The sequence below is a fragment of the Rattus norvegicus genome, chromosome 15, assembly GCF_021556685.1.
Source record: "Rattus norvegicus strain SHRSP/BbbUtx chromosome 15, alternate assembly SHRSP_T2T, whole genome shotgun sequence".
NCBI classification, from domain to species: domain Eukaryota; kingdom Metazoa; phylum Chordata; class Mammalia; order Rodentia; family Muridae; genus Rattus; species Rattus norvegicus.
The window spans coordinates 45,559,099-45,583,476 of record NC_141548.1 but is presented as its reverse complement, the minus strand read 5'-3'; the positions used below and the strand labels follow the sequence as shown (position 1 = coordinate 45,583,476).

Below are 24,378 nucleotides of genomic sequence, written 5' to 3'. Positions count from 1 at the left end.
GAGGGGCAGAAGGGTGCAGGGTCTCACTGATAATTCCAGTCTAGGCTAGAAATCCCACTCCTCTCACCTCAGCTGGGATTCCAGTTATGAGTCCCCATGCTCACTTTCTGAATAGGCAATTGAAAGGACAGTGGCCTTCCAGCTGCCCAGCCATGTTAGGTGGAGCTTCACAGACAATTATTCTGTTTACAATTTCAGCAGTTTGCATGATCCCACCAGTGATTCTCATCATTAAAATTCCTCAGAGACTTCAGTCTAGAGACTTACTTCTAAATCTGTTCCTGCCAGAGTTGCTCCTCTGAGATTACAGTTCTTCAGTTTCGCATTTTTTAAGGTAGCAACTCTGAGGTTAATCCCTGTCATCTGGCTTCCTTCCATGTCCACACCTTTCAGATTAGCACCTGCAAGAAGCACGTTTTTGAAGGAGTTTAACCTAAAAACTTTATAGTTAGCCACTAGAAGCAAACACATGAGATGATCTTACAGAGGGGATGAGAAAAGGCCATGCAACTTTTAGAAATAAACTTAAAATCTATCTTTCAACCAACCTGCAATATAGATTTCAATGGTGGTAATTTATTTTCTTATGGCATAAATGTAAATGTTTTAGCAATATTTAGAGAACACAATATTTTCTTTTGATAATTAGCACTTCTATAATATGCCTTTATAAATGCACAATCAGGGGAACACACAAGCACCATGTCTCCTAAATTCAGGTAAATGAGGTGTCCAATTCACAAATAACGAAACACTGCTGGAATATTAAGACCTAACAAACACTGTAGGCTTAACTGAAATTCTTCAATTTTGTCAGCATACAAATATTTTATTTTATTTGAAAATTAAAAGGTTGATATTTAACACTTCAATTAAGCTTCTAAGGCATTATTTCCTGTGTCCTGGGTGTTGTTTAGTCTAGCCTCTGCCAATGACTGAGGCCAAAGTAAAGTGACTCTCCAGTTCTGACCTCAGAGGAAGCTCTGCCTAGAGCCGTCCTGATTCACCTCTAACATCAGCTTTTATTTAATGGTTTCCAAGCAAAAATAGGCAGACAGTCTCTCACCCTCTAAGTTGGCTTTAAGACCTGAAGGATCCTCAAAATTACAGAGCCTCAGGGATGCACCTTCTGCGTTTGAGCAGAGCATCTTGACTCCCTGGAGATTTGCACACTGTGAACACAAGAATCCCGGCTGTAAGGGTTAAACTTGATAACATCTGTGTAAGCAATAAAAAGAAATTAATAGGAAAGGTCCAATTCAACACATCTGTAATTAGTTATTTTCTGTTTATCTTGAAGATGCCTTTAATGAAACTCAGAAAGAGCTGAGAACTTTTGGAAGAGCTACAGTAAAAGAAAGAAACAGCAAAATAACAACAGTACATCGCTTTACATAGACATGAATTTGGATAAAGAAGCTTTGTACATCTGAACTATGACAGCCCATTTCCATCTTTATAAATAGTCCTAGACATTAGAAAAAGTGTTCAAAATGTTCATGAAATAAATAAGGCAGGCATAAATGCAAAGAACAGGATTTCTCTTCTGAATCATGAAAGGAATCAAGAAATGAAATTCCTGGAGCCCCATCACTTCAGAGGCCAGGACACTAATGCCACCAATAACCTCACCATTACCTACACAATACTAACCACCTACTTCTTGGATCTTCCTGTATCAACGACTCTACATGGCACTGCCAACCCTGAGCACAATGTATAATGAAGAAAGTAGAAAGTTAGAAAATGCATGTGCGAGTTTTAAGGGGTAAGTCTTCTTAAGGGATCCAATGCATCCAGCCCTGAATTCTGTGAGTTAAAATGGTAAGTGTCTCTGTAAAATTGACATTAATATAGTTTTCACAATTGTAACAAAACAGAAGCTGACAGTGTTAAAATTTACATGGTTGAGTATACACGATAACTCTATTTGTCCAAAAGCCTAAGTCTGATTGAGCTATGCTATAAACATATTTATCAAGGAAGACGTTTGGTTGCTAGGTACAATTTTACCCAGCTTACAGACACCCCCAGCAAAAGGAGAGGTCATCCCACTGACAGTCAATGAGCAAATAGTTGTTTATTCCCATCTCTCCATGCCTGGGCCCTAATGAGGAATTATACAAGGTCTACCAAGGTCGATGGTATCAGGACATTAAAAGACCAAAATAACTAAAGGATGACTAGATTGATGTGCTTGAAAATCTAACAAGACAAGAAGTTGACATGTGCAAATAAATGCCAATTTTTTGTGTTGTTGTTGTTTTTTTTAATTAATAGTCCTAAATAAGACATGCAAAATTTACCTAGATTTCCCAAGTTTTTCTGCAGATAAGGTCCACACTCGGGGTTTACCCTGGGATCTCATAAAGAAATACAGGAGAAGCAGTAGTAAAATTTCTGATTTTTAGCCAAATAAATAAAGCACTTCCTCCTCCTCCTCAATGGAGTTGGATGCCAATGCTGAGAGTATCAGCTAAGAACACCAGCATCATAGGAATAAAAACTGTTTTGTGTTATCAAAAGAGGCAATGTGTTTTGATGAAAGCAGCTGGGTTATTTACTCTTATTTTAAAACACATATATTGATATTAAATGACACTTATATTTAAGAGATAAAAATTTATATATTTTGAAATATATACATAAGTAATGTGCTGTGTAAAACATACTGTGGCAAGGTACAAATAAAAGAAAGTTGACTACATGCTGATATTTGCTGAGGCTAATGAACAAAGATAAAATGGAGCATGTTACATTATTATATTTTTATAAATATTTGGAATTTTCCAAATGAAACTGTCCTTTTAAAAGAAAAAAATACAAAGAAAACACACTTTAGAATGCAGTTCTTATTCTAATAACTCTATGTGTCCCGGTGACCGAGCAGACAGAGCTAGGCAAAGCATGACACCCTGAACAGTGACGACAAGAGGGATCACGTTTGGTTTACAGTCAAAGTGGAGGATCTCTCCACAAAGGTTCAGGGCTGGGATGGGAACAAGCAAAATTATAAACTGGGTGAGAAGCTCGGCAAAAGATGGAAGCCAGAGGAGCACGCTTAGCAGAAAGCTTGGCACACACTTTGTTGACACTGCAACATACATGGCTGTACATCAACCACCACTTTCACATACCAAAGGCAATGAGAAATTAGCTTTGATCCTCATAGCGTACAGCTCAGCAATATTCCTCGATATAAGCCCATTTTATTAGCAGTAATTAACTTACAGGCCTATAACATTTTACTTCATCGGGAATTTACATTGGTCTTGACATGCACCATTTAAGGTAGGCAGAGTCTGGGTATAGATGTTCACAAAAACATCTTAATTAAATAGATCTCAAAACACAGTTGTGTTATAATGATTAAATCTGTCCTTTATCTTTTTCTGTCCCTACCCAAACCAAGCAGTTTTCCAACATTTCAATGAAGGCTAAGTCTTTCAAACATGTCTTTATGCTGTTAGTCTGTCTTTTGCCTATTTTGAAGCTGCCTGACCCATTCATCCTGAGATAGAAAGGAGGAAGTAGCAGTATCTAAAAAGTGTACTGGATGATTTTTTTTACTAGATTTGATAGAAAAGTTGTGGGAAACAGGCTGAACTAATGAATAAAACCAAAATTATAATAATGCAATAAATGACTATCAAAAGCAAAATGCTATATCTGGTGCAATTAATAAAACAGACTAGAGTCCTGACATAAAAAACTTAATTTGTTATTAATTCTATCCTATGTATATCCTCTAATCCCAGAATAACTCTGGTAACTACTATATACATACACATACACATGCGCACACGCGCGCGCGCACACACACACACACACACACACACACACAAACATATATATGACATAGTCTTGCATATGTGCAGAGAGAAAAAGCATTGAGGTGTTAACTTCTAGAATGATGTCTACCACATCCACTTCAGACCCCTTCTCCAGATATTCCAGTCAGCACCTTTCTCATCATAAGTGAGGCTCAATGAATTTCCCATTCTCTTCAGCTTTACATGTCAACTGCAAATAATAAAGTTCTCACAAATTTAGTCTACTACTTCGGGGCGCTCAGAACCTCACTTTAGGATTTAAACTTTTAGGTCTATGTTTCACAAAGGATATGAAAGTCATAAAACCAACCCATTCCACTTTTAGACCCTCCAAAGTCAGCCACACTGTCAATTATCTATATTGAAATAAAAAACTCTGCAAGAGACATACAATTCCTGCTTTTGAGAATGCTCAACAGCCTAAATTTTGGTTTTCCTTATGACTAAAGAACGATTCTTACGTCGAGCACTGATCCAGAAAGATCAGCTCGTTCAAGATTAGCACAGCAGAGATTTGCATGTGCGAGGTTGCAGCGGCTTAAATTGGCCATTTTGAAGTTAATGTATCGAAGGTCCAAACGGGAAAGATCAGCACCACTGAAGTTTAAACCCTGGAATTAAAAAGCACAGACTGTCATGATGCTGAAACCATCTGTCTGAATTGAGTTTAATCACTGTAACTAAGCACCGAGATTATCAGAAGCTATTGGCCTTTCCGTCCAATAGCTTATTTATTATCAGCATGAGCTAATGGAACTGAGAGTACATGGCGTCCGTGGCTTTCATGGATTCTTGTAAAGAAATTCCATCTCTACCTATTAAGACAGAGATGGCTACACTGCACTGACAGGTGGACAGCCTAAAGTGGGACCATAGTTAGTCACATACCTGCTGATGGCCATGATCAACTGGATACAATTACTTTATTAATTCTAAAATCCAATCATCTTATTTAAGGGGAAAAAAGACATATATTGTGGTGTCTTCAAAACCTGTGACGCTCTAACACATAAAAGTTTCTGTCACTGACCAGCCACACACATAGTAACTGTGAACATAAACTTTAAAAGAAATTGCTGTAATTTCCATGTTACTCAAGAGCCACTACAGAAAGCACAATTAGACAGTAAAAGAGGCTATTCTATCTCATCTGCACTAGTCACTTTAAATCAAAGCCATGGCTCATTATTAAACTTATTTTGCATAAAAAGGAAAAATAAGACAAAAGAAAAAAACCTTTGAAGGCTGTGGAACTACTCTAGACTTGCTGATACACACAGGTCATGCAGGGTATGGTCTGCTTCAGTTACCTGGCAGCGCAGCTCTGACTTGGTTGGAGTGGCCAGCAGAAATCGAACAAATTCCTTTCGGGATATTGGTGAATGATCCTCTGGTGGTTGGGAATTCTTGAAAACAATATTTAAAAAAAAAAAATCAATGGGGTCTTTGGGGTGATACTTAGGATAAGTGTAATACTGACCAAGATAAAAACAAAACAAAAAAACTACCTTACCTTTATGGCCACTTCTAGGTGTTCAATCAGTGAGTCAATACCAAAAAACCTGGCTTCTTCTAGAACACCTATCAAAATACAAAGCATGACTTTCACATAGAACAATTCATTTTGGCTTTTACATATTTTTTCGTTAAATTCTCCAGTAGTGTTGAGGTTAAACAAGTAGGCTTAATTACTTATTTATTTCTGTGTGTACTTGTGTGTACTTGCATGTACATGCGGGAGGGAGAGCACCAGAGGAAAACTTCAAGAGTCACTCCTCAGGTGCTGACCACCTTTTGAGAGAACATCTCTCATTTACCCAGTACACTAGCATAGCTCTGCAGTGAGCTCCCAGGAGACTCCCTCCCTGCTGCCCCAGTCCTTGCTGGATTACACTCAGGTTGCCATTCCCAGCTTCTGCATTAGGCCTTTAACCCACTCCAGTTAACCAAACTCTGGTCCTAACACTACAAGGCAAGCACTTTACTAGAAGACTGTGATCTCCCTAGGCTTGGTCAGTAGCAACAAGTAGTTGTAGTTTAGAATGTTCCCACAGAATGTTGCAAATGTTTTGAAATTTTTTTTTCTGAGCTATATTTTGATATAATCTCATCACTTGGAATACTGAAGTTGGGGGAGAGTCTGGAACAGTTTTCTAGCAAGTCTGGGTTACACAGTGAAACTCTGAGAGGGAGGGGGAACCAACAAGTTTTTTCACAAAGGAAAAAACTAGAAAACTAGTAAGTGACAACAAAAGCTTGGCACATTTCTAGATTATGTTGGTAGTTAAGTAGGCCATGAGCAAAAAATCTAACACTGTCCACTCCTAAAACTGTCAATTTAGTAGTGATTCTATTTACTGTAAGTCTAATTAAAAACAATTAGTTCATTTAATCTTAACAATTCATCTACTTTATTAATACAGTGAATAATCTGACTAGGCTTGCTATCAATATCTTGCTAAGTCAAAATGAGTAACAGTTTAAGTCAAATTCACAAAAATAACTCAAAAGTATAATTCAGACACTTAAACTTTCTTATTTCTAAATGAAAAAGGGATTTTCTCTATCATAGGCTTGGTTAAATAAGCATACGTCTGCATGTGAGTAACAGTACTGGTAAGCTCTATGTTCCCAATGAGGACTCGGTTATTTGGTTGGCTAAACTGACTCAAGAATTACAAAATTAATAGACATAAACCCTCCCTTTAGATTCTAAGCTACTAAGAAAGACCAAGCAGTTAATGGGGAGAAAGGAAATAATCTTCCCTATGAAAGTTAATCTCCACTTCCAGTCATGCAACCGAGAGGCAAAGCTCTGAGTGGCACATACCATACTCACGAGCCACCTGGCAGGTGTTCCCTGCCCTGAGTCAAGAATGCCCTGAGTCACCTGTTCCCTGCCTGGCCTCAGGGCAACTTCTCTGCATCCCTCCCAAGAGGCAGTGTAAGGATCAACCCCGATAAAACCCAAATAAGGAGACTTTCTTTGCCCTCATGCTAAGTTCACCAAGGTCCTTTGTGTAAATCAAACCTCTTGGGGAATGTGGTATGGCTGCTTTTCTAATTATAGGTTTAGACTAAAACTTTACAACATGCAGACAAGCTTTACATATACGGAAGCCTGCATACGGTCAGTTGAAAGGCTACTCAGTCTATGTTTACTAGCACCAGCAACACCTGCTCTAGCTCCACACTCCAATTCGGTCTCAGAAAAACTTACTGAAGATCATTTTTAAAGTACTAGAAGACTTGGGGGACCTGGAGGCAATCTAAAATGTATGGATGGAAACTATACTTAGTAATAACTATGTACAAAATGAACCCAGGAGAGTTCTTCACTCCCAGTCATGAAAAGATGACCAACCATGGGAGTACAGAAGTGAAATGATGGCTGTGACAACTACGAACCATGAGGATCTATGCTTTTGAAATTTCTTTGTAGGAAGAATTTGGATATTTGGAAAAGCACCGTAAAAAAAGCTTAAAACTCTTAAAAGTGGATTTAATAGGCAATATTGTTGCAAGCTCAGAACACCAGACCAGCAGGAATACAGACAATGAAGGCCAGGCTCAGGGGACATCAGATTGGACCAGCACTCTACCAGGATTAGAATACAGGCATTCACATTATACTCTGACAAGGAATTTTTGTATTCTGTCCACGACCCAAGAAGGTGGGTGAGAGTGAACTTCAAATAGCCGGGTGGAGGGAATTTCAAGCTGCAGCACAGGCAGCTGGCTACTCTCAGCCGGGCTTACACTGAGAACTGGAAGCACAAACCAGAAAAAGGAGATTAGAAAAACTAGTATTTTGTTCAGAAAAAAAGAGTGTTTTTAACTTTGTGGACGAGAAGGGCAGCTTGTTACTACCATCTCAAAGAGATCAAGCACTTTAACAGTGGACACTTCAGGATCTGACCAGCCCTTACCCACCACAGGATCAAGGGTATGAAGGTCTGAATTCATTTGAAAGACTTCGCTTTGAGAAGACAGGTGCACAGTTAGCAACGTGTTTTTTCAGATCCAGCCATGCAGGTACTCAAGCACCCATTCCATACCACAGTCTAAGGCAGGTCTTCTCAACCTCCCTAATGCTGTGACCCTTTAATACAGTTCCTCATGTTATGGTGACCCCCAACCATAAAATTATTTTTGTTGCTACTTCATAACTGTAATTTTTCACTGTTTCAAATCCTAATGTAAACATCTGATACACAGATGGCCTTAGGCAACTCCAGTGAAAGGGTCATTCAACCACCAATGGTTTCAATCCACAGGCTGGGAACTCCTGATCTAAGGGGACCTCACTAACATTTGAGCTGGCGGTAGACATTCACATAATAACTGTTTTTGCACGAATACAGAATGTAAAGATTCTGGGGTCAGAGGGTTCTATCCAGATTTCAAAAGCAGGAAGTTAGAGATACCAGGAACATGGAATGGTCTGCCAAGGAACGCCACAGGGGGCAAGTAAAGTCAGCCAAGAAGAGAAACCATGGGGAATACAAATGGTAAGGGTAGAGGTGCTTAAACCTTTGGGAGTTCACGTTATATGCCCTAGATGCTACCAGACACGAAATAGAACATTTCCCATCTGCCTTCCTCAGTTTGGTTCTACTTCAGTCCTTGTGATGGTCTGAATGAGAGGTGTTTATGAGAAATGTCTATTAGGCTCAAATATTAGAACACTATCCCGCATCTGGTCGTACTGTTTGAGAGATTGTGGAGCCTCTAGAAAGCAAGAGGTCTGCTCTCATTTTCAGTGCTCTCCCAGCTTCCTGCCCCAGCTGCCTGCTGCCATGGCTTCCTGCCATGATGGACTCTGTAGAACTGTAAACCCAAACCAACTTTCTTCCTTTGACCTCACTACTCAGTATAATAAGTCCAGAAAGTAAAGAAACAGCTATTAATCCAAAGAAACAATACCAACCCATAAAAGTCCCTTGTGATAGAATTTAAATCTACTTAGAATCCAAGTAAAAAATTTATGGGCTAAAGAGACATATAAGCAAAGATACCCAGTCAGAAAGACTACCTATCCGTACTGATACTTACATTCTCATAGTTACAATACTCATATTCCTGTGAGCTACTTACCCAATAAGTTAATGCCATCATTTACAATGAGCTGTCCATGACGTAAATAGTTCAAAATAGGTTCAAAGTACTCAGGACTTCGGTCAATTAAGAAAGCTCCTCTATGATCTTGCTTATTTCCCCAGACACCTGTGATAGCATTTTAATAAAGAAAATCCCCCCATAAGCAAAAATAAAGTCAGAATTTGTAGAAGAAAAAAGTCACAGAATATGCATCATGTCTTTACTCCTATAAAAATTACTTTATCCCACTTGAGTTACAAAGTCAGCTCAGATAAAAATGGACCCCCAAACAGTGAGAACATGTTCTACTGACCTTTGTCCTTGAACATGTGCGCCAGCATACTGTCAGGCTCTTTATTCACTAAAGTGCTCCTAAGAATTCAGGGAAAAAAATTGATTTCTTCATGTGTCTTTACAAACAAACATACTTAAGTCAAGAGTATACTTGAGTTCAGCTGTTCTCTCAAAGAGATGCATGCTACAACCTGGTAGGGGTGACGCTGGGAAACAAAAATGTGCAGTAAGTTGCCAAAATCTCTTCTAATCTGGCAATTCCTTTGATTTAATGTGCATTATTATCTTTTCATTTAAATACCAGCAAGACATTTTATTACAATACCCTTGATCTTACAGTATCTGATCTTCAAGTTGCTGCTTCTAGAAACACTGCTAATTTCTCTGTGCAATCTGTTTACTACATATCTAAAAAGCAACTGTAAAGCTGAAATGATGCTTTATTTATGCTTTCTCTAGAAGGAAAGCTTCACTTCATTTAAAATTTTTCTTTAAAAACTTTCTAAAAATAGTCTCAATTCACAAATTTTTAGGAAGCACTTGAAAATCTTGTAAGGAAATTAAAAAATTGAAGGAATCAGTACACAGTCCTGTTTATTCTGTTTTGTCCTTTAAGACACAGAGACACACAGATACACACACACACACACACACACACACACCCCGGGCTACCTACCTTGTTGTTGTAAAGTATCGCCCTCCTACATTCAATGTAAGCCAGTCTGTGTGAGATCCTAGCAATCCTCCAGGCGGTCTGGCATCTGTCTGAGGATCTAGAGATGACATGTAAAAAGTAATAGAAATATTAAGATTGAAAATTCTGGAAAGTCAATGAAATGATTTCTCAAAGCAAAACCTTGTAAGAATCTATCAAAGTTCCATGACAACCATGATGATTCGACCCAAGAAAAAGTACACAAAGCTGCTAGACTAAGGGAAGGAAAGTCCTGTGGGTGATCAAGAATAGTCATTTTTTTTTCTTTTCTTTTTTTTTTTTTCGGAGCTGGGGACCGAGCCCAGGGCCTTGTGCTCACTAGGCAAGCGCTCTACTGCTGAGCTAAATCCCCAACCCCAAGAATAGTCATTTAAGACCAGATTTCTTGATGCCACCCTTTATGTCACAACAAAGTGAAATAACTTACAATACCCAAAGAAAATGTGAACCAACAATTTTTCAAGGGCTTCTTTGTAAAGCTGACATAAATGTACATATCTAAAGTTTATAATTTGATAAATTTTGTCATGATTCTACATCTGACTTTCAAGTACAGAGCCATAAACTGTATAGCTTGCAAGATGCCAGAGAGAACTGGTCACAAAGACTAGAAAGAACCGCTTAGAGTACTTTCAGACAATCACTAGAAAGAATGGCACAAGCACTGAAGACAAGCATTAGTGCACTTGAGGAGGGACCATCGATGGAGCTTAGGAAGGACAGACAGTACATGCTGCATGTACCTTTGACAATGTGGAAACACAACCATGTAAACACAAAGATAAAGGCAGGAGGCTATATAAAAAATGCTAAGCTGTTGGCAGACCCTACTAGGATTGAAATATTGATTATTCCTCTGAAGTTTTATGTGGTTTTTGAGTAGGATCCATCCATTTAACGGGTGTACAATAATGTGACATTATAATTCCATCACTCTCTGAATAATTGGAAATCAGGGTTAACAAATATGGAAGAACGGAAAGTAAAACTTTATAATCCTGAATATCCTGAAAGATTCAGTATGAACCCATGAGCTATTTTATATCATATTATAGAACATAAACATCTCATAATATATGATAAACTTTAAGATAGGTAGTATAACATGTAAATTTTATCTCTAGCTACATTATATATATATTCAACTCTAGTCATCAAAAGGCCTTATAGCAATTATAAACCCAGCCTGTATCTTGAACATGACATCAACTCCTAACAATCATGTTCCATGTCTGTGACAAAAAAGAATAAGATGAATACCTTATTGCACTAGAGGGTGACGAAACCCTGAAAAACTAGTGACATTGAGTTAAAAAGACAAAAAGGACTCTACTGACCCAATGAGACTTTGGAGGGCATCAATACATGTAGAGGATGAAAACTTATTAAATATTCTAAGAAATTACAGGAATAAACAAAAATCTTAGCACTATTTTTTTTTTTTTTGTTACTGGGGGGAGGGTGTAGGGGACTGAACTCAGACCTCTATACATAGCAGTCACTGGTTCTATTACTGAATTAAACCTCAGCCTAACTATTACTTAATGAATGGTTTTTTTATGGCTAGTCTGCAAAGAATCAATTGAGTAGCCACTTTCAGTAAGGCCAGTAGGGACAGGATGGTGGAGAAAAGATTTGCTCAGAGTTTAAGGTAGAGGCAGAAGAGGCTATACATTTATTCTGTTGTTGGTTTTTCTGATACAAGAACCTTACAGTGTAGCCTTGGCTGGCCTGGAGCTCACTGTGTAGATCAGGCAACTTGGAACTCAGAGAGAAACACCTGCTTCTGCTTCCTAAGCAAGTACTAACATGCCAGCACACTTACTTCTAATGTGGCTACTGCCTGAAGCAAAAACTCATAAGAATCCCCTCTACTCATCAAACACAATGACAATAAAGCTTTAAAACACTGAAACACACACCCATGGGTGAGTACAAGGAACAAAATTAAATAGTCGTTAAAGAACAGTTGCTTACTTATGCATTAGGTCTTCTCTTTTGAGATATCCAAATATATAAGCTTTCTTCCAAATGAAAGGTTAGTGGCTGATGCCAAGTCATGCTTTCATGCTAAGATTTGACTGGCAGTAAAGGACAGTCAACACTATTCAAGGAATACATGGGTACAAGTAAATAATACAGTACTAAGGAAACTCCAACAATTACTTTCAAAGAAAATTTATTTCTAAAATCAATTACCTTATCATGTTATAGGTAACAAATGTACATATCTAGGATACCTTAAAGACATGTAGGGAGCAAATATACAGACTATAATTATAATTCAAATATGTATAAGATGACATAAAGTCAGTGAAGAATAAAAAATGTGAAGACCTGAGCTTAGTCATCATGATTTTTCATGTTAAATCATACAGTTCCTTGTATTTACCATTTCATGTTTATTACTGTGGCAGATAAAATAGGTATTTAACAAAGTTACTTACCAATAAATGGTTCTCCTTCACACACAAACAACACATCATCATCCCTGGGAAAACCAAATTTTAGAAAGCCACAATCAAAAGCCAGAAAGCATGTTAATTAAGTGGTGACTTATCTGAACTATTCCTCAGAACTACACAGATGACAGGCCTTGTCACCAGCCTACCTACAAGGAAACTGTCTCCATGGTTCTGTTTAACCCTGACTAGATCTAAAATCAAACAACTGACCTTGTATATCAAAGTATTTTTTAAAATGACACAAAACAAAACTCACTATCAAAATTTATGAATTTGGCCTTATTATTAATTGAAGAATGTACTATTTTATATCCAAAAGACATGACTGAAGCAACAGTCCACTTTTGTCTTTAAATTAATTCTTTACCTCTTAAGTAAATTATTGGAGTGCTTTCTCAAATAATTAGCATCCAGGCACTTTAAACCCAATTGTCATAATAAATCCTGAAAAATATGAAACCCTGAGCAATTCCGTTCTAAACATCTATTCACTACACATCTGCCATGACCACATTTAAATATTTCAGCTCGCCTGTCCTCTTGAATTACCAGGATAACTCCTCCTGACCACCCTTGCCTGCACCATTACTGTAACTCAATGATCAGAGGCACTACTGTGAGCCAAAGCACAGTGTAAGCCTCATACACTTCTGTCCTCTCCACACACATACAGTCACCTCCATCTGACTTACAGGAACATACGACACATTGGGTTTTTTTTGGGAACAGAGTTTATGAATAAAAATTAGACTGATATATTCAGTGATGTTGGCCAATTATTCACAGAAACTGAGAATGAAAAACACTAAAAAAATTCTAATTTATTTAGATTTACATTTCAATTTATATTTTCAACTTGCTCAGTTTGCTAGTTAATGTTTCTAGACTAGAATGAAAGTTTGTTCTCACAGACAAAAATCAAACTGTGAACCTTTATGCCCTGTAAGATCCCTTATTTCTCAGATGCTTGGTCTCTCTGTTTAAAATGACTAGAACCAATGACTTGTAAAGGAAGACTGGAGAGTCACTCTGCCCTGCCCTGCTCTGGATTTAGATGTAGATTAATCATCATATACAATGTCATTTAAAGCATCACAGTCTTTACACCATCAAGTTAAAACTTATGCTCTGCCAAGCAGATGGATAACTCAAGCAAAGCTTGAGACCACGCACTGTTGGTGTGGTCTCTACCTAGAATGTCTCCCTCATCATCTTCCTGCTCAACTACTTTCCTGTCTCACAACTGTCTCATCCTTTGAGGAGTGAAGTGAACTTGATACCTGTTTCAAGGGATAATCTACCTGGGACACTAAAAAAACAAAAAGCAGCTTTAAAAGGTAATATTATGTAGACCCTGGTGCTACCTCTAGCTAGAATTTTGCAGTACTTACTATCAATTACTAGTGCTTTTTATGAAATTTGTCTAAAAACAAATTTAACAATAAAGAAGGGGATGTAAGAAACTTTTAAATCATTAAATTACCATAAAGAAGAAATTCTCAGTGCCATATATGACCAATGTAGACTATCCAGGTACTAAACTATAGTAAGGGTTCTCTATCTGATCAACAGACGTTAAATTCAAGTGACTTCCAGATAATCCCTTGCAAAAACCCAGCTTTCATAAGAGCAGTGAAACTACTGCATAAGTAACAGCACAACAGCAAGAAGCAAGGGTCCACTACTGAGAGCTTTATAAAGAGAAAGTTACCTGATCAAAGCAATATCATCAATCAGTCCGCCTTTCCCATTATATACACTGGTGGCTTTTATGCCGAGTTTACTGCTGGCTACTGAGAGCAAATCAGACAAAGTTCCGTATACAGCAACCACCTGTAAACAGACCAGATTAATTTGAACATATACAATAAATCACTGACATTACAGATTAAAAGATCATTTAGAAGATTCAGAGCACTGCCTGATGATAGACAATTACTCTGTGCCTCCCACTGTAACAAACTCAAAACTGGAAAAGAGCCTGCAGGAAGAGAGGAGGAAAAAGTTGTAGTGTCAGAGGGAAGGAAGGACAGCAGAACATGGCATACAGAACTGACTAAGGGCTCACATGGGCTCATACAGACTGAAGCAGCAAGTATGGTACCTACATGAGTCTGTATCAGGTCTACTGCATTTGTCAATGGCCGTTAGCTTGGTTGGTTTTTGAGCACCTTAACTGTGGGAGCAGATGTATCTCTGATTCTTGTGCATACTCATGGGACTCTTCTTCCTATTGGGTTGCCTTGCCCAGCCTCGATATGAGGGCTTTTGCCTTGTCTTACTATATCTTGTTTTGTTCTTGTCTCTTGGAGGCCTGCTCTTTTCTGAATGGAAACAGAGGGGTAGTAGATTTGGAGGAAGGGAAAGGTGGGAGATAGCTGGGAGGAGGGGAGAAAGGGGGACCTGCGGTTGGGATGTATTATATGAGAGAAGAATCTATTTTTAACAATAATAAGAAAGAAATTACAGCCAAACAAAACTAATATAGAATCTTTATGTTCAACATTAACTCTGAAGATAGATCTGAACTTAAATTTAGATTAGTATTTTCTATCAGTCAACTTGTGACAAACTCTATGGTTTGTAATTTTAACTAGTAATGAAAAAAAACCATTTTTATCTACCTTAGTTTTATGAGGCAATGAGTTGATGTCTACAGCTTAGTAAACTGCCTAAGTCTGAAGTCCTTATTATGTTGTTCTTGTGTTATTTCTTTGTAGGAATGGCTCCTTTCCTTTCTTTGTTGTAATAGCAATAGTTTTCTGCTGTTTAGCATATTATTCACTACATCAGCCATCATAGAGAAGGTAACAATTTCCCACCTCATTAATTTTTCAAAAACTATTATTTTATGAAATCCAGATTTTAGCATCTAGCATTCTGAATGCAACACTGCTGGGTTGTATAAGAAATGGGTTTGTCCTGCAGTGACTCAGGAGTGTCTAACATATAATGATGCACCAGCTGTGTTAGCAAGGGGTTGAGCATTGGTTGGTACATGATCTTTTGCTCTAGTCAGCTCTTACTGGCTTCCCAGTGGCTAATTCCCAATGGCAGCATTGTCAGCCAAGGGCTCTGGATGCTAGGAAAAGCACAACTGTAACACAGAAAGGCAAAGACAACCACAGCACGCAAAATGGTTGGGGGAAGCGGGACAAGAGCATCTCCTCCTGCGATCTGCACCCTCGTTCTTGCTGTCCTTGCTACTACAGCACTAGGAATTCTCTAAGTCCTTCCCTTTCTTCTCTTCTGCCTTTTGGGTATTCTCCATGGCTCTCCTTGGCCTCACATCTCCTCCTTTCCCTGACATCAACTTTCTTGCAGCAATTCTTTCATGCAAGATGAATATATCTGCTCATGTTAAGCTCCCAGCTTAAAATAAGAGGCATTAGACTTTATGTAACTTCCTTTTTCAAAATCAATCAAATTATACTGCTGTCTACTTCCATTCAATTGAGGTGGTTTCTCATATGCCTTGGTTATTTCCTAATGAACAGAAAGGCCACTCACCACAATCCAGTGCTACATTGACAAAATGAGGAAATTTAAACTTTAATTCAGTAAGCTTAATTTAAAGTTTCTAAAAGGCAACAGCACACATGTGAACTTTCTACCACCACTCTTCTACTGGACAATGCTGTTCTAAGCAACAGGGTAAAGCAAACTAATGCTGAAATACCTATCATACTTAGGAAACAACAACCTAATGAAGAGAGGCTTACTGCCCTCTAAGGTGACTCAAAATCAAGTGGCCCCAAGAGGACCATTTATGTGAATGCTTAGTTCCCAGATGGTGAAACTGGGAAGGATTGGGAAGTATGACCTGTTGGGGCTAGGGAAGTCACTGGATTTGAGATTTCAAAAGGCCATGCCATTCCCAGGTAGCTCTTGTTTTAGCACCATGCCTGTCTGCCTGCTGCTGTGTTCTCTGCCACAAGATCATAAACTCTAAGCCTCTGAAGCTATAAGCCCCAAATGAATACTTCTTTCATAAGTTACCTTGGTCACAGTGTGATACGGCACTTGATCACGTCAATAGAAAGGTAATCAAGATAATAACAGGGACCCTGCTTTCAACCTGCCATGGAGTCAACTTTGAATATATGACAGAAAACTCCCACACAGTCGCCTATACACAAGATGGGTTTTCCTTAGAAAAACTAAGGAATCAAGGTATAAATTGAATCCAACTTTTATTGTAGTATCTATAAATTAATTTAAATACCTTTCTACCCAAACCTTATAAAGTTTCAAAGGCAAAGTAAGTTATCAAAAGTTGTCATATATTCTAAGAATACCAACCAACTAGTCTTGGTACAGCTAATGAGCAGAGCTAAAAACAAAATCACTAACCACGTAACAGGATGGCGGACTCTGCTACCAAAGAGGCTGGGGAACGGAGTCTGAGGCCAGGGTAGACTACACGGTGAAAGCATAGATGCAAAATGAAAGGAGGTGTCATCCTAAGCTTTGAAATGGAAGACTGTCCTAGGCTAAATGTTATATTACTTGCTTCTTAGTAGGTTCCAAATCTCTGAGTAAAATGTCATTGTTTTTAGAGTTTTGAACTAGGTCACATCAGTTACATCTAAGTTTTTCACAGGAATTTACATCAGAAGATGAAATATATGGTATAATTGCAATTTGAAAGTGCTATTTATAAAAGGGTTGAAAGTGGGTTTGAGAATTTAGCTCAGTGGTAGAGCGCTTGCCTAGCAAGCACAAGGCCCTGGGTTCGGTCCCCAGCTCTGAAAAAAAAAAAAAAAAAAAGAAAAAAAGAAAAAAAGAAAAAAAAAAGAAAAGGGTTGAAAGTGAATATGTTTGGATAATGAAGTTATGACTGACTACTGATAATCTTTAAATTTGTTTTCCAAACTTATGAAAAACCTGTATTACACAGGGACAGGGAAAATTTTTAATTTATTTTAAAGTCCCCATGCTTTTGATATTAGTTTTAAAAATAAAATTTATAGTTGACAATCTAATAATTAAAAATATTGACAAGCAAACGATCATCAATAGAAAAAATAAAGAACTGAAAAGTTCTATAAACTCAAATTTTTCCCTTATACTAAGCCAATATACTTGGAGAGTTACTATCAACATTTGTTTATCAATTTAAAGTCACACATATTCTCACAATACTTTACATAACACACTATTAATACAAAATGGCTAAATTATGCATGCTGAGTTGTCTAACCAAAGCACCAATAACAACTCTTACCTAAAATAGCTCAATTCACCTAATACAATTCTAATAAAGTTCAAAGGGAAAATGATCTTATTTCTAAAACAATGGTCTAACACTCCTGAGGTCAAGAAGGACAATATTAAGAATTGAAAATTCTAGCTGGTGATGGTAGTACATGCCTTTAACCCAGCACTTGGGAAGCAGATGCAAGCTGATCTCTGAGTACTAGGCCAGCCTGGTCTATAACTAAGTTCCTGGACGATCAGGGCTACACTAAGAAACCCTGTCTTGAAAGAAAAAGAGAATTCTGACAATATTAACTGTTAGGAAAGACATAATCAACAGGAATACTCATATACTAGTGGTGGGAACATAAGCAACCACGATGACTTTTTAAAATCTGCAATGATCTTATGAAACTGGATGCTTGATGGGAGGTGGAGAATTATGGAGATGTAGAAGACTTAACTGAAACCAAGAGTTTATGAAAAAGCTGTATGGAAAGCTACGATCTTGCCACCCAAGTAAACAGTATAATCAGAGTGGATGATACACAGGCAACATGAAAGGATGGGAGTGGAGTACTCTGATGAAAGGGTTAATAGAACGGGGAAGGCAGGTAAGGTAGAGAAAGAAGCAGTAGGAGTGTGTTAACTCAAACTAAGGTTTACAAAGAGGCCTTCGAGAAATCTACTAGTTTATAAGCTAAAAAAATAAAAAAATAAAAAAAATAAAAAATAAAAAAAATCCCCTATATATGTATATACACACACATTTATAGGAACACCCTGCATGGGTGGACAATGCTGTTTAAGAACACATGGGTCATTAAATACAGATCTTAGTGTCAGGTAAAGTATACCTTCCTACCAGTTAGTTATCTGGGCCTTTAGGAGGCCTCAGAGGTAACTGAAACAACCATAGGCTATGGTCAACCATATGGTCACTCTTGGTTATCCACCATAACTAGATGGTAAGAAGCTACTGCTGATGATATCACTCATTGTAGCTTTAGAACATAGAGAAATCAACCTTGATTGAGAGATAAACACTCTTCCTACTTATTAGCTTACAAAGTGTCAAAAGGTGCTATGAAGGACGCTGAAGAAAAAAACAGACATCCTAATACAATACATACTTGCCTGGTAGAATGTGCCACTGGTATAATAGTGACAGTTACAGGGATAACCAACCATTTTCTGATGGGATATGATGCCTGCTCCAGAGGGCGGATTTCATGCCTGGTACCATAAACATAGTCAAAAGCTCACAGGCCTTAGAGAGGAACCTATTAAATATTTATGTTTATTCTCATAGAGTAACATTTCTCAACTTTGGACAGGGAAGCTTTTCTCTGCAGTAGGTAACTGTTAATGGACAGACTCAAAACTAATCAGAGAACAAAGTCTAAGTGACCATGTGCACTCAGCTGTAGATGAACCATGTATATTAACTTCCCCAATCCAAGTTTCAGGAAGTCTCTAGGAAGAGTGGTCAGAAAGAACGGAAGAGCTAGCACATGAGGAGTGCTGAGAAACGTTGACTTCTGGACATAACTTTATCACACCAATTCACATGAGCTACAGTTCCTGCAAAAACCTGTCTTCCACACCAAGCCAGTCAAACTTTCAACACGAATGAGGGAGAGTGCCCTAAGGGTAAGGCCTTGGTGAAGCAGCTATTAACAGTTGAGGCTGCTAGAGGAGTCATTTTCCGTTTTAAGACATGGTTGGTGGTAGGTTGCCCATACTCAACTAGTTGGCCCCATACCCACAAGCAAATAAGCAGCACTAATCAAACTCAGGGGGTTACTTTTTTGAATTATATATCCAAGTTGGGGAGAGGTATAAGGGCAGGTATCTATGAAAACCAGGAACATTTGAAGCTCTAGTATTCAACTTATAGGCAATTGTGAGCCACCTGACATAGGTACTGATATTTAAACACCAGTTTTCTACAGGCAGGAAATATTCTTAACTGCTGAGCCATCTCTCTGGAGAGGCAGCAGGGGATGGAGTGGGAATGGATGAGTTAAAGATGGTTTTCAAATTACAGCCCAAAGCCTGTTATGGTAAGAATTACCAGAGCTGTGCTAGAATTATAAAGCCTAGCCTCCTTATTCAGACCTACTGGGGTTGGAAGACAACACTGATTTTCAAGTCTTCCCAGTGGTTCTGTGCATAAAGCACTCTAGGAAATTCTTGTTCTTTATGCTAAAGTACACACACAGTATTGTATATGACGCCAGCCTGTTGGTGTGGATAAACTGTGGTAGTGTTTAAATATGGCTTTCAATAGGCATCGAAATGCAGATGTTATCACTAAGTGATAGAAATATTAAATGAAAACAGTCAAGTTTGGAAAGACTGAAAAGCAACAAAGAGAAACAAAATTAATGAAAATGGCTTTTAGTATTTTCCTTTTGTTTTGATGCACCATCAATATTTTATATTGCAATCTTCTATATATATCAAATATATTTAAAAAAAAGAATAACACAAAGCTCATACTAAGGGCTAGATTCCATAAGTCAGATTTCCAGCTCTAATAATGTAATGAATTCTAGCCTGGATGTATATTACCAACAGCACATTTCTGACCTGATACCCAGTTAGAAGAGAAGTGACTTCCTGAATTAAGGATGCAGACATCAGTCTAGAACACAGGCATTTCCCAGTCTACTGAGTCTCAGCATTTGGCATGGAGGCCCACACTCAAACAGCACTTGTGAAGTGGTAGCTAAACCAAAAAGCCTATGATTTGCCCAGCTCATTATTGATGGCAGGGTTGCTTACAACCACACATTTTATTTAGATGTTTGAATCTTCATTACATATTCTTAATACTAACCCTTACGGGAATATTAAAGAGATCAAAGGAAACTGGGAGGCAGAGAGAGAAAAGATGAAAGGTGTAAGCACAGCAGACCTTTCTGGAACCAATATCAGTTCCTTCCTCCTCCCCCACAATTCAAACACATCAAATGTTTTGGTAGTATAATCTTCAAAGTCCATTGGTAGAATGTTTCTGGGTTTATCGTCAATCAGTTGTATATTTATTTAATTGTAAACTGTGTGCCACAGTCAGAAATATTTTCCTAAATGACATGAGGACTTTTATTTACTCAGACTACAAATTGGCCAGCAAGAATCTTTTATATATTTATCATTAAATTTAGTGAGATTCTACTACATGTAAGATTTCCTTTAAACAATGAAGGTTTTAATTCTTTTTCATGGGTGTGTGTTTGAATGTGTGTAGGCACATGTGTGTGTTCAGGTGTGCATGTACCTGTGTGCACACGCATGTTGAGGCCCAAGGTTGATTTGAAGAGTCTTCTTCCTGTGCTCTGTTCCTTACTCATTGAGGCGGGGGTTTCTCCACTAATCTCTGAGTTTGCCAACATGGCCAGTATAAAGAGCCAGCTTCCTCCTGGGATCCCTCATCTTTGCCTTCAGGGCCTGGAATTCCTGGTGGACTGCCATATCTACCCAACATTTGCTTTTTAGGGTCCCAATTCTGATCCTCACACTTGCTCCTGAGCCATCTCCCTAATCCAAAAAATTTTTAAAAACTAAGGAAAAAAAAAATCTAAGACCTTTGACTGCATGCATAGGAAAATACTCTTTTCATGTCTTGGTCATGTCATGATGAGGATGATCTCATCATATCGCCGGTTAATAGTTCAAAGAACAATATACCCTAAGGAAGAAGTTGACTATAGCAGTTATTAAGCAAAGAGTTTCTTAAAACATGGCACTCTTTGGCTTCTGAGAGCCTTTTAGTTTTTTAACTTTACAGCTGATGCTAGGAAAAGCAGCCAGTTTTGCTACTTTCCCAATGTTTACTGTGCTTGCTAATTAATACTGGTTTCAATCTGCAGATTCTTTTAGGTTTTAAAGTCACTTGGCACTTAGCTGATGGCTAATCCCATTAATACTGTGTGATGTAAATCTCTGTAATGTACTTATAGGCTTCTATACATCCTATGTCAAAGAGAACCAACTGGTAAATGAACTGTTGGCTACCAGTCTATTTACATATGAAGACCTGTGTTCTGGAAGAAAACAAGACCAGCTTGACAGGTTCAGGAAGTAGAGGCTCCCATGCTTTTCCAGATTAGAAAAAGCAAGGTTTTTTTTAAATTATTTTGTTTTCAAATAAAAATATAAATAACATGCACCCCTTCCTAAACCCCCAAGGATCATCTTATATCTTCCATGTACTTCTTTTCACTTAGAAAAAAATTGGCTGTTTCATCAACATTAAAAGCACTATTCAGGGGTTGGGGATTTAGCTCAGTGGTCTTGCGCAAGACCTTGGGTTCGGTCCCCAGCTCTGAAAAAAAGAAAAAAGAAAAAAAAAAGCACTATTCAGTTACACAAATCAAAAATGCATGTTGATATCTTGATGCCTGGTGAAGAAACTGTGCCTTTCTACATCACAGCCCATGCATGGCCTAATAGCCACAAAGCAAGCTGTAAGAAGGAGATGCAGTCAAACAAAATTCTCATGACTAGGGGATTAAAAATAGACACCAGGTAAGCAAGGAGACAATCTAAATGATATATTCTACCTTACAAACAGGAAAGCAAACTATTTCAGAGTAGCACTTCCTTTGGGAACATTTTAATGTGCATCCACATCAAGTTTACAACAATCCTGACTAAATACAGTGACTATGATTTCACTAAATAGCCACATACATAAATGCAGGTGGTATGTATGTATTGTGATCTTTTCAAATAAGAGTCATTTTAATATTTTCCCATCAGCTGAAAGGACAGGAAATAGCTTTGGAACATATTCTATAGCTTAGGATATTAGCATTTAAATATTAAATGTTAATATTTTTTATTTCAATCTTAGGATCATTGTAAACCATAAGTACCCATAATCATTTGAGATGCACTTTCTCCAATCTTCTGAGTCTCAACATTTTTCAAGTAAATAATACTAACCTGGAAACTCATAGTCAAAGTTTTAACTTTTTAGAAGTTTTAAAAAAATTTAAAAATACACCAAGAGCAACTCCCTTAATTTTTGGACAATAGCATTCTGTGAATTCAGAAGAGATTTAGAGAAGAGCTGAAGACTTATAGGAACCCTAATCGCTTTGACTTCATGGAGTCACACAACAGAGTTGACACTGGTGAAAGTGCATATCAATACAACTGGCAACACTAAATCTTTCAATAAAAAACGACACAGACTACTAGCCAACTCCAGAGTTGGTTAAGGAAGAGTTAACGATCAGAACTGACAGCTTTTCAGCATGTATTTCTGAAGCACTGTTGAGCTAATGTGAACACTATTTTTGTGTGAATATCAAATCTTTTAGGAAACTAAAATCAGAGCACAAACCCCACTGTGGATCAGATTTCCAGAATCTGTTTATTCAAAACTGCAGAATGGTTGAAAAACTCCGCCCCCCCCAACCCCCAACTTTAATGCCTTTGAATAGTTCTGCTGTGTATACGTAGGGGAATCAGAGTACTCTGGCCGATGTACCTTGAACTGAAACTTTAAAAAGGTTCATTATTTTTGAGACTTTAAACAGGCTTAGTTAATGTGTGGGGCAATCATTTAACCACACATTACTAGTCCGCCAGAAACAGCCAATATTTTCCAAAGAATAACTTTCAAGGGTGGGGCAAGAGGCAGCTGCAACATCGGAAAAATATTTAGCACCACGCCCTCCACGGAGGCCTAAATGCAGCTAAGGCTACTGTCAAATCAAGTCATTCCGAAAGTCTGCTGTCATCATCCTTTAAGGAACCAAAACAAGGCGACACAATAAAACGTGTATAAAAGTTTGCACAGTGGTGGGGCAAGGGGCCCGGGGCACCCTGAGAGATGAGGAAAGCGGTCCAGACCAGGTCCTCATTCTGAGGATGTCACTCGACTGTCCCCTGGAGTTTCCTTCTCCCGACCTGGCCAGGGTCACTCGCCTCTGTGATCACTGCCTCCTCCCCAGGCTGAGCATTACTCAGCACGGATAAGGACTGGAGGGCGCAGCGGGAAGATGGGAGGGGACCTCGGCCAGCTGCTCAGGTGACAGCGGCGCCTCGGAGCTCCGGTGGCCGAGCTGCCCGGGGCTGTCGGAGGCTGCGGGGGTCCCCGGGTCGCGCCCCCGCTGCCGCTTACCTTGCCGTTCCTCGGGCTGCCGTTCAAGAACAGCGTGACCCGCCGCATCGCTCCGCCCGCGCCGGGTCCTGAGGGAGCCGCCACCCTCTCTCCCGGCCCGCCACCCGCCGCGCTCCGCGCCCGCGAGACCCCTCCCGCCTCCCACCCGGACTCTCCGCCCTTCGCCACCTTCCTGGTCGGCCCCACACTCCTCACGCACGCACCCTCTGTCCCACACCCCAGGGTTGGCCGATCCTCCTTCCCACCCCGCCCCTAGGCTCCTCAGCCTGCTAGCGGCCCTTCCCCCAACCGCGCGCCCAGATTGACACTGACCTGCGCCAATCAACGGACCGCACTGGCCAGCATTAAGCCAATCAGCGTTCGGTTGGAGGGTGGGCTCAGAGTAATACTAGACGGCGGTGAAAGGAAAGAGAGGCTGAAAGCTGGTTGACGGAAAGGAGTATCTGCGAATCAGAACAGAAGCTACTGGCAAAGGGCCGCTCTAAGCGTTACTGAGCAGGCGCACGTCGGAGTGTAGGAGTGCTTATTTGCATAAAGAGAAGGAAGAGGCGGGACGCCAAAGTCCCATATACCAGTCAACTCCTCGCTGGGCTTTAGCTCCTCCTACTACACCCACCCACCGAGGTAACG

The 24,378-nt window shown here is 39.0% G+C and overlaps 2 protein-coding genes across 14 annotated transcripts in view; one reads left to right on the top strand and one right to left on the bottom strand.

Moving 5' to 3' along the window:
- Positions 1-24,241, bottom strand: part of Kctd9 (potassium channel tetramerization domain containing 9) — a 27,722-nt gene extending 3,481 nt beyond the window's left edge. The window contains exons 1-11 of one of the 12 annotated variants that reach the window (XM_087586328.1): positions 24,061-24,241; positions 14,119-14,240; positions 12,390-12,433; positions 9,904-10,000; positions 9,247-9,433; positions 8,931-9,059; positions 5,347-5,414; positions 5,144-5,239; positions 4,295-4,444; positions 1,067-1,172; positions 268-401 (exon numbers count right to left, since the gene is read on the bottom strand). In XM_087586328.1, coding sequence (XP_087442454.1) covers positions 268-401; positions 1,067-1,172; positions 4,295-4,444; positions 5,144-5,239; positions 5,347-5,414; positions 8,931-9,059; positions 9,247-9,274 — 711 coding nt within the window. In that variant the 5' untranslated portion in view covers positions 9,275-9,433; positions 9,904-10,000; positions 12,390-12,433; positions 14,119-14,240; positions 24,061-24,241. Of the gene's footprint in view, positions 1-267; positions 402-1,066; positions 1,173-4,294; positions 4,445-5,143; positions 5,240-5,346; positions 5,415-8,930; positions 9,060-9,246; positions 9,434-9,903; positions 10,001-12,389; positions 12,434-14,118; positions 14,241-23,748; positions 24,023-24,060 lie in introns of those variants that run through there. The other 11 variants (XM_087586325.1, XM_087586326.1, XM_087586327.1 and 8 more) reach the window with 11 other exon arrangements.
- The window catches only part of Cdca2 (cell division cycle associated 2), a 46,589-nt gene continuing 46,030 nt past the window's right edge, over positions 23,820-24,378 (top strand). The window contains exon 1 of one of the 2 annotated variants that reach the window (NM_001431437.1): positions 23,820-24,372. The gene's annotated coding sequence lies outside the window, so the exon portion shown is untranslated. The other variant, NM_001431438.1, reaches the window with a different exon arrangement.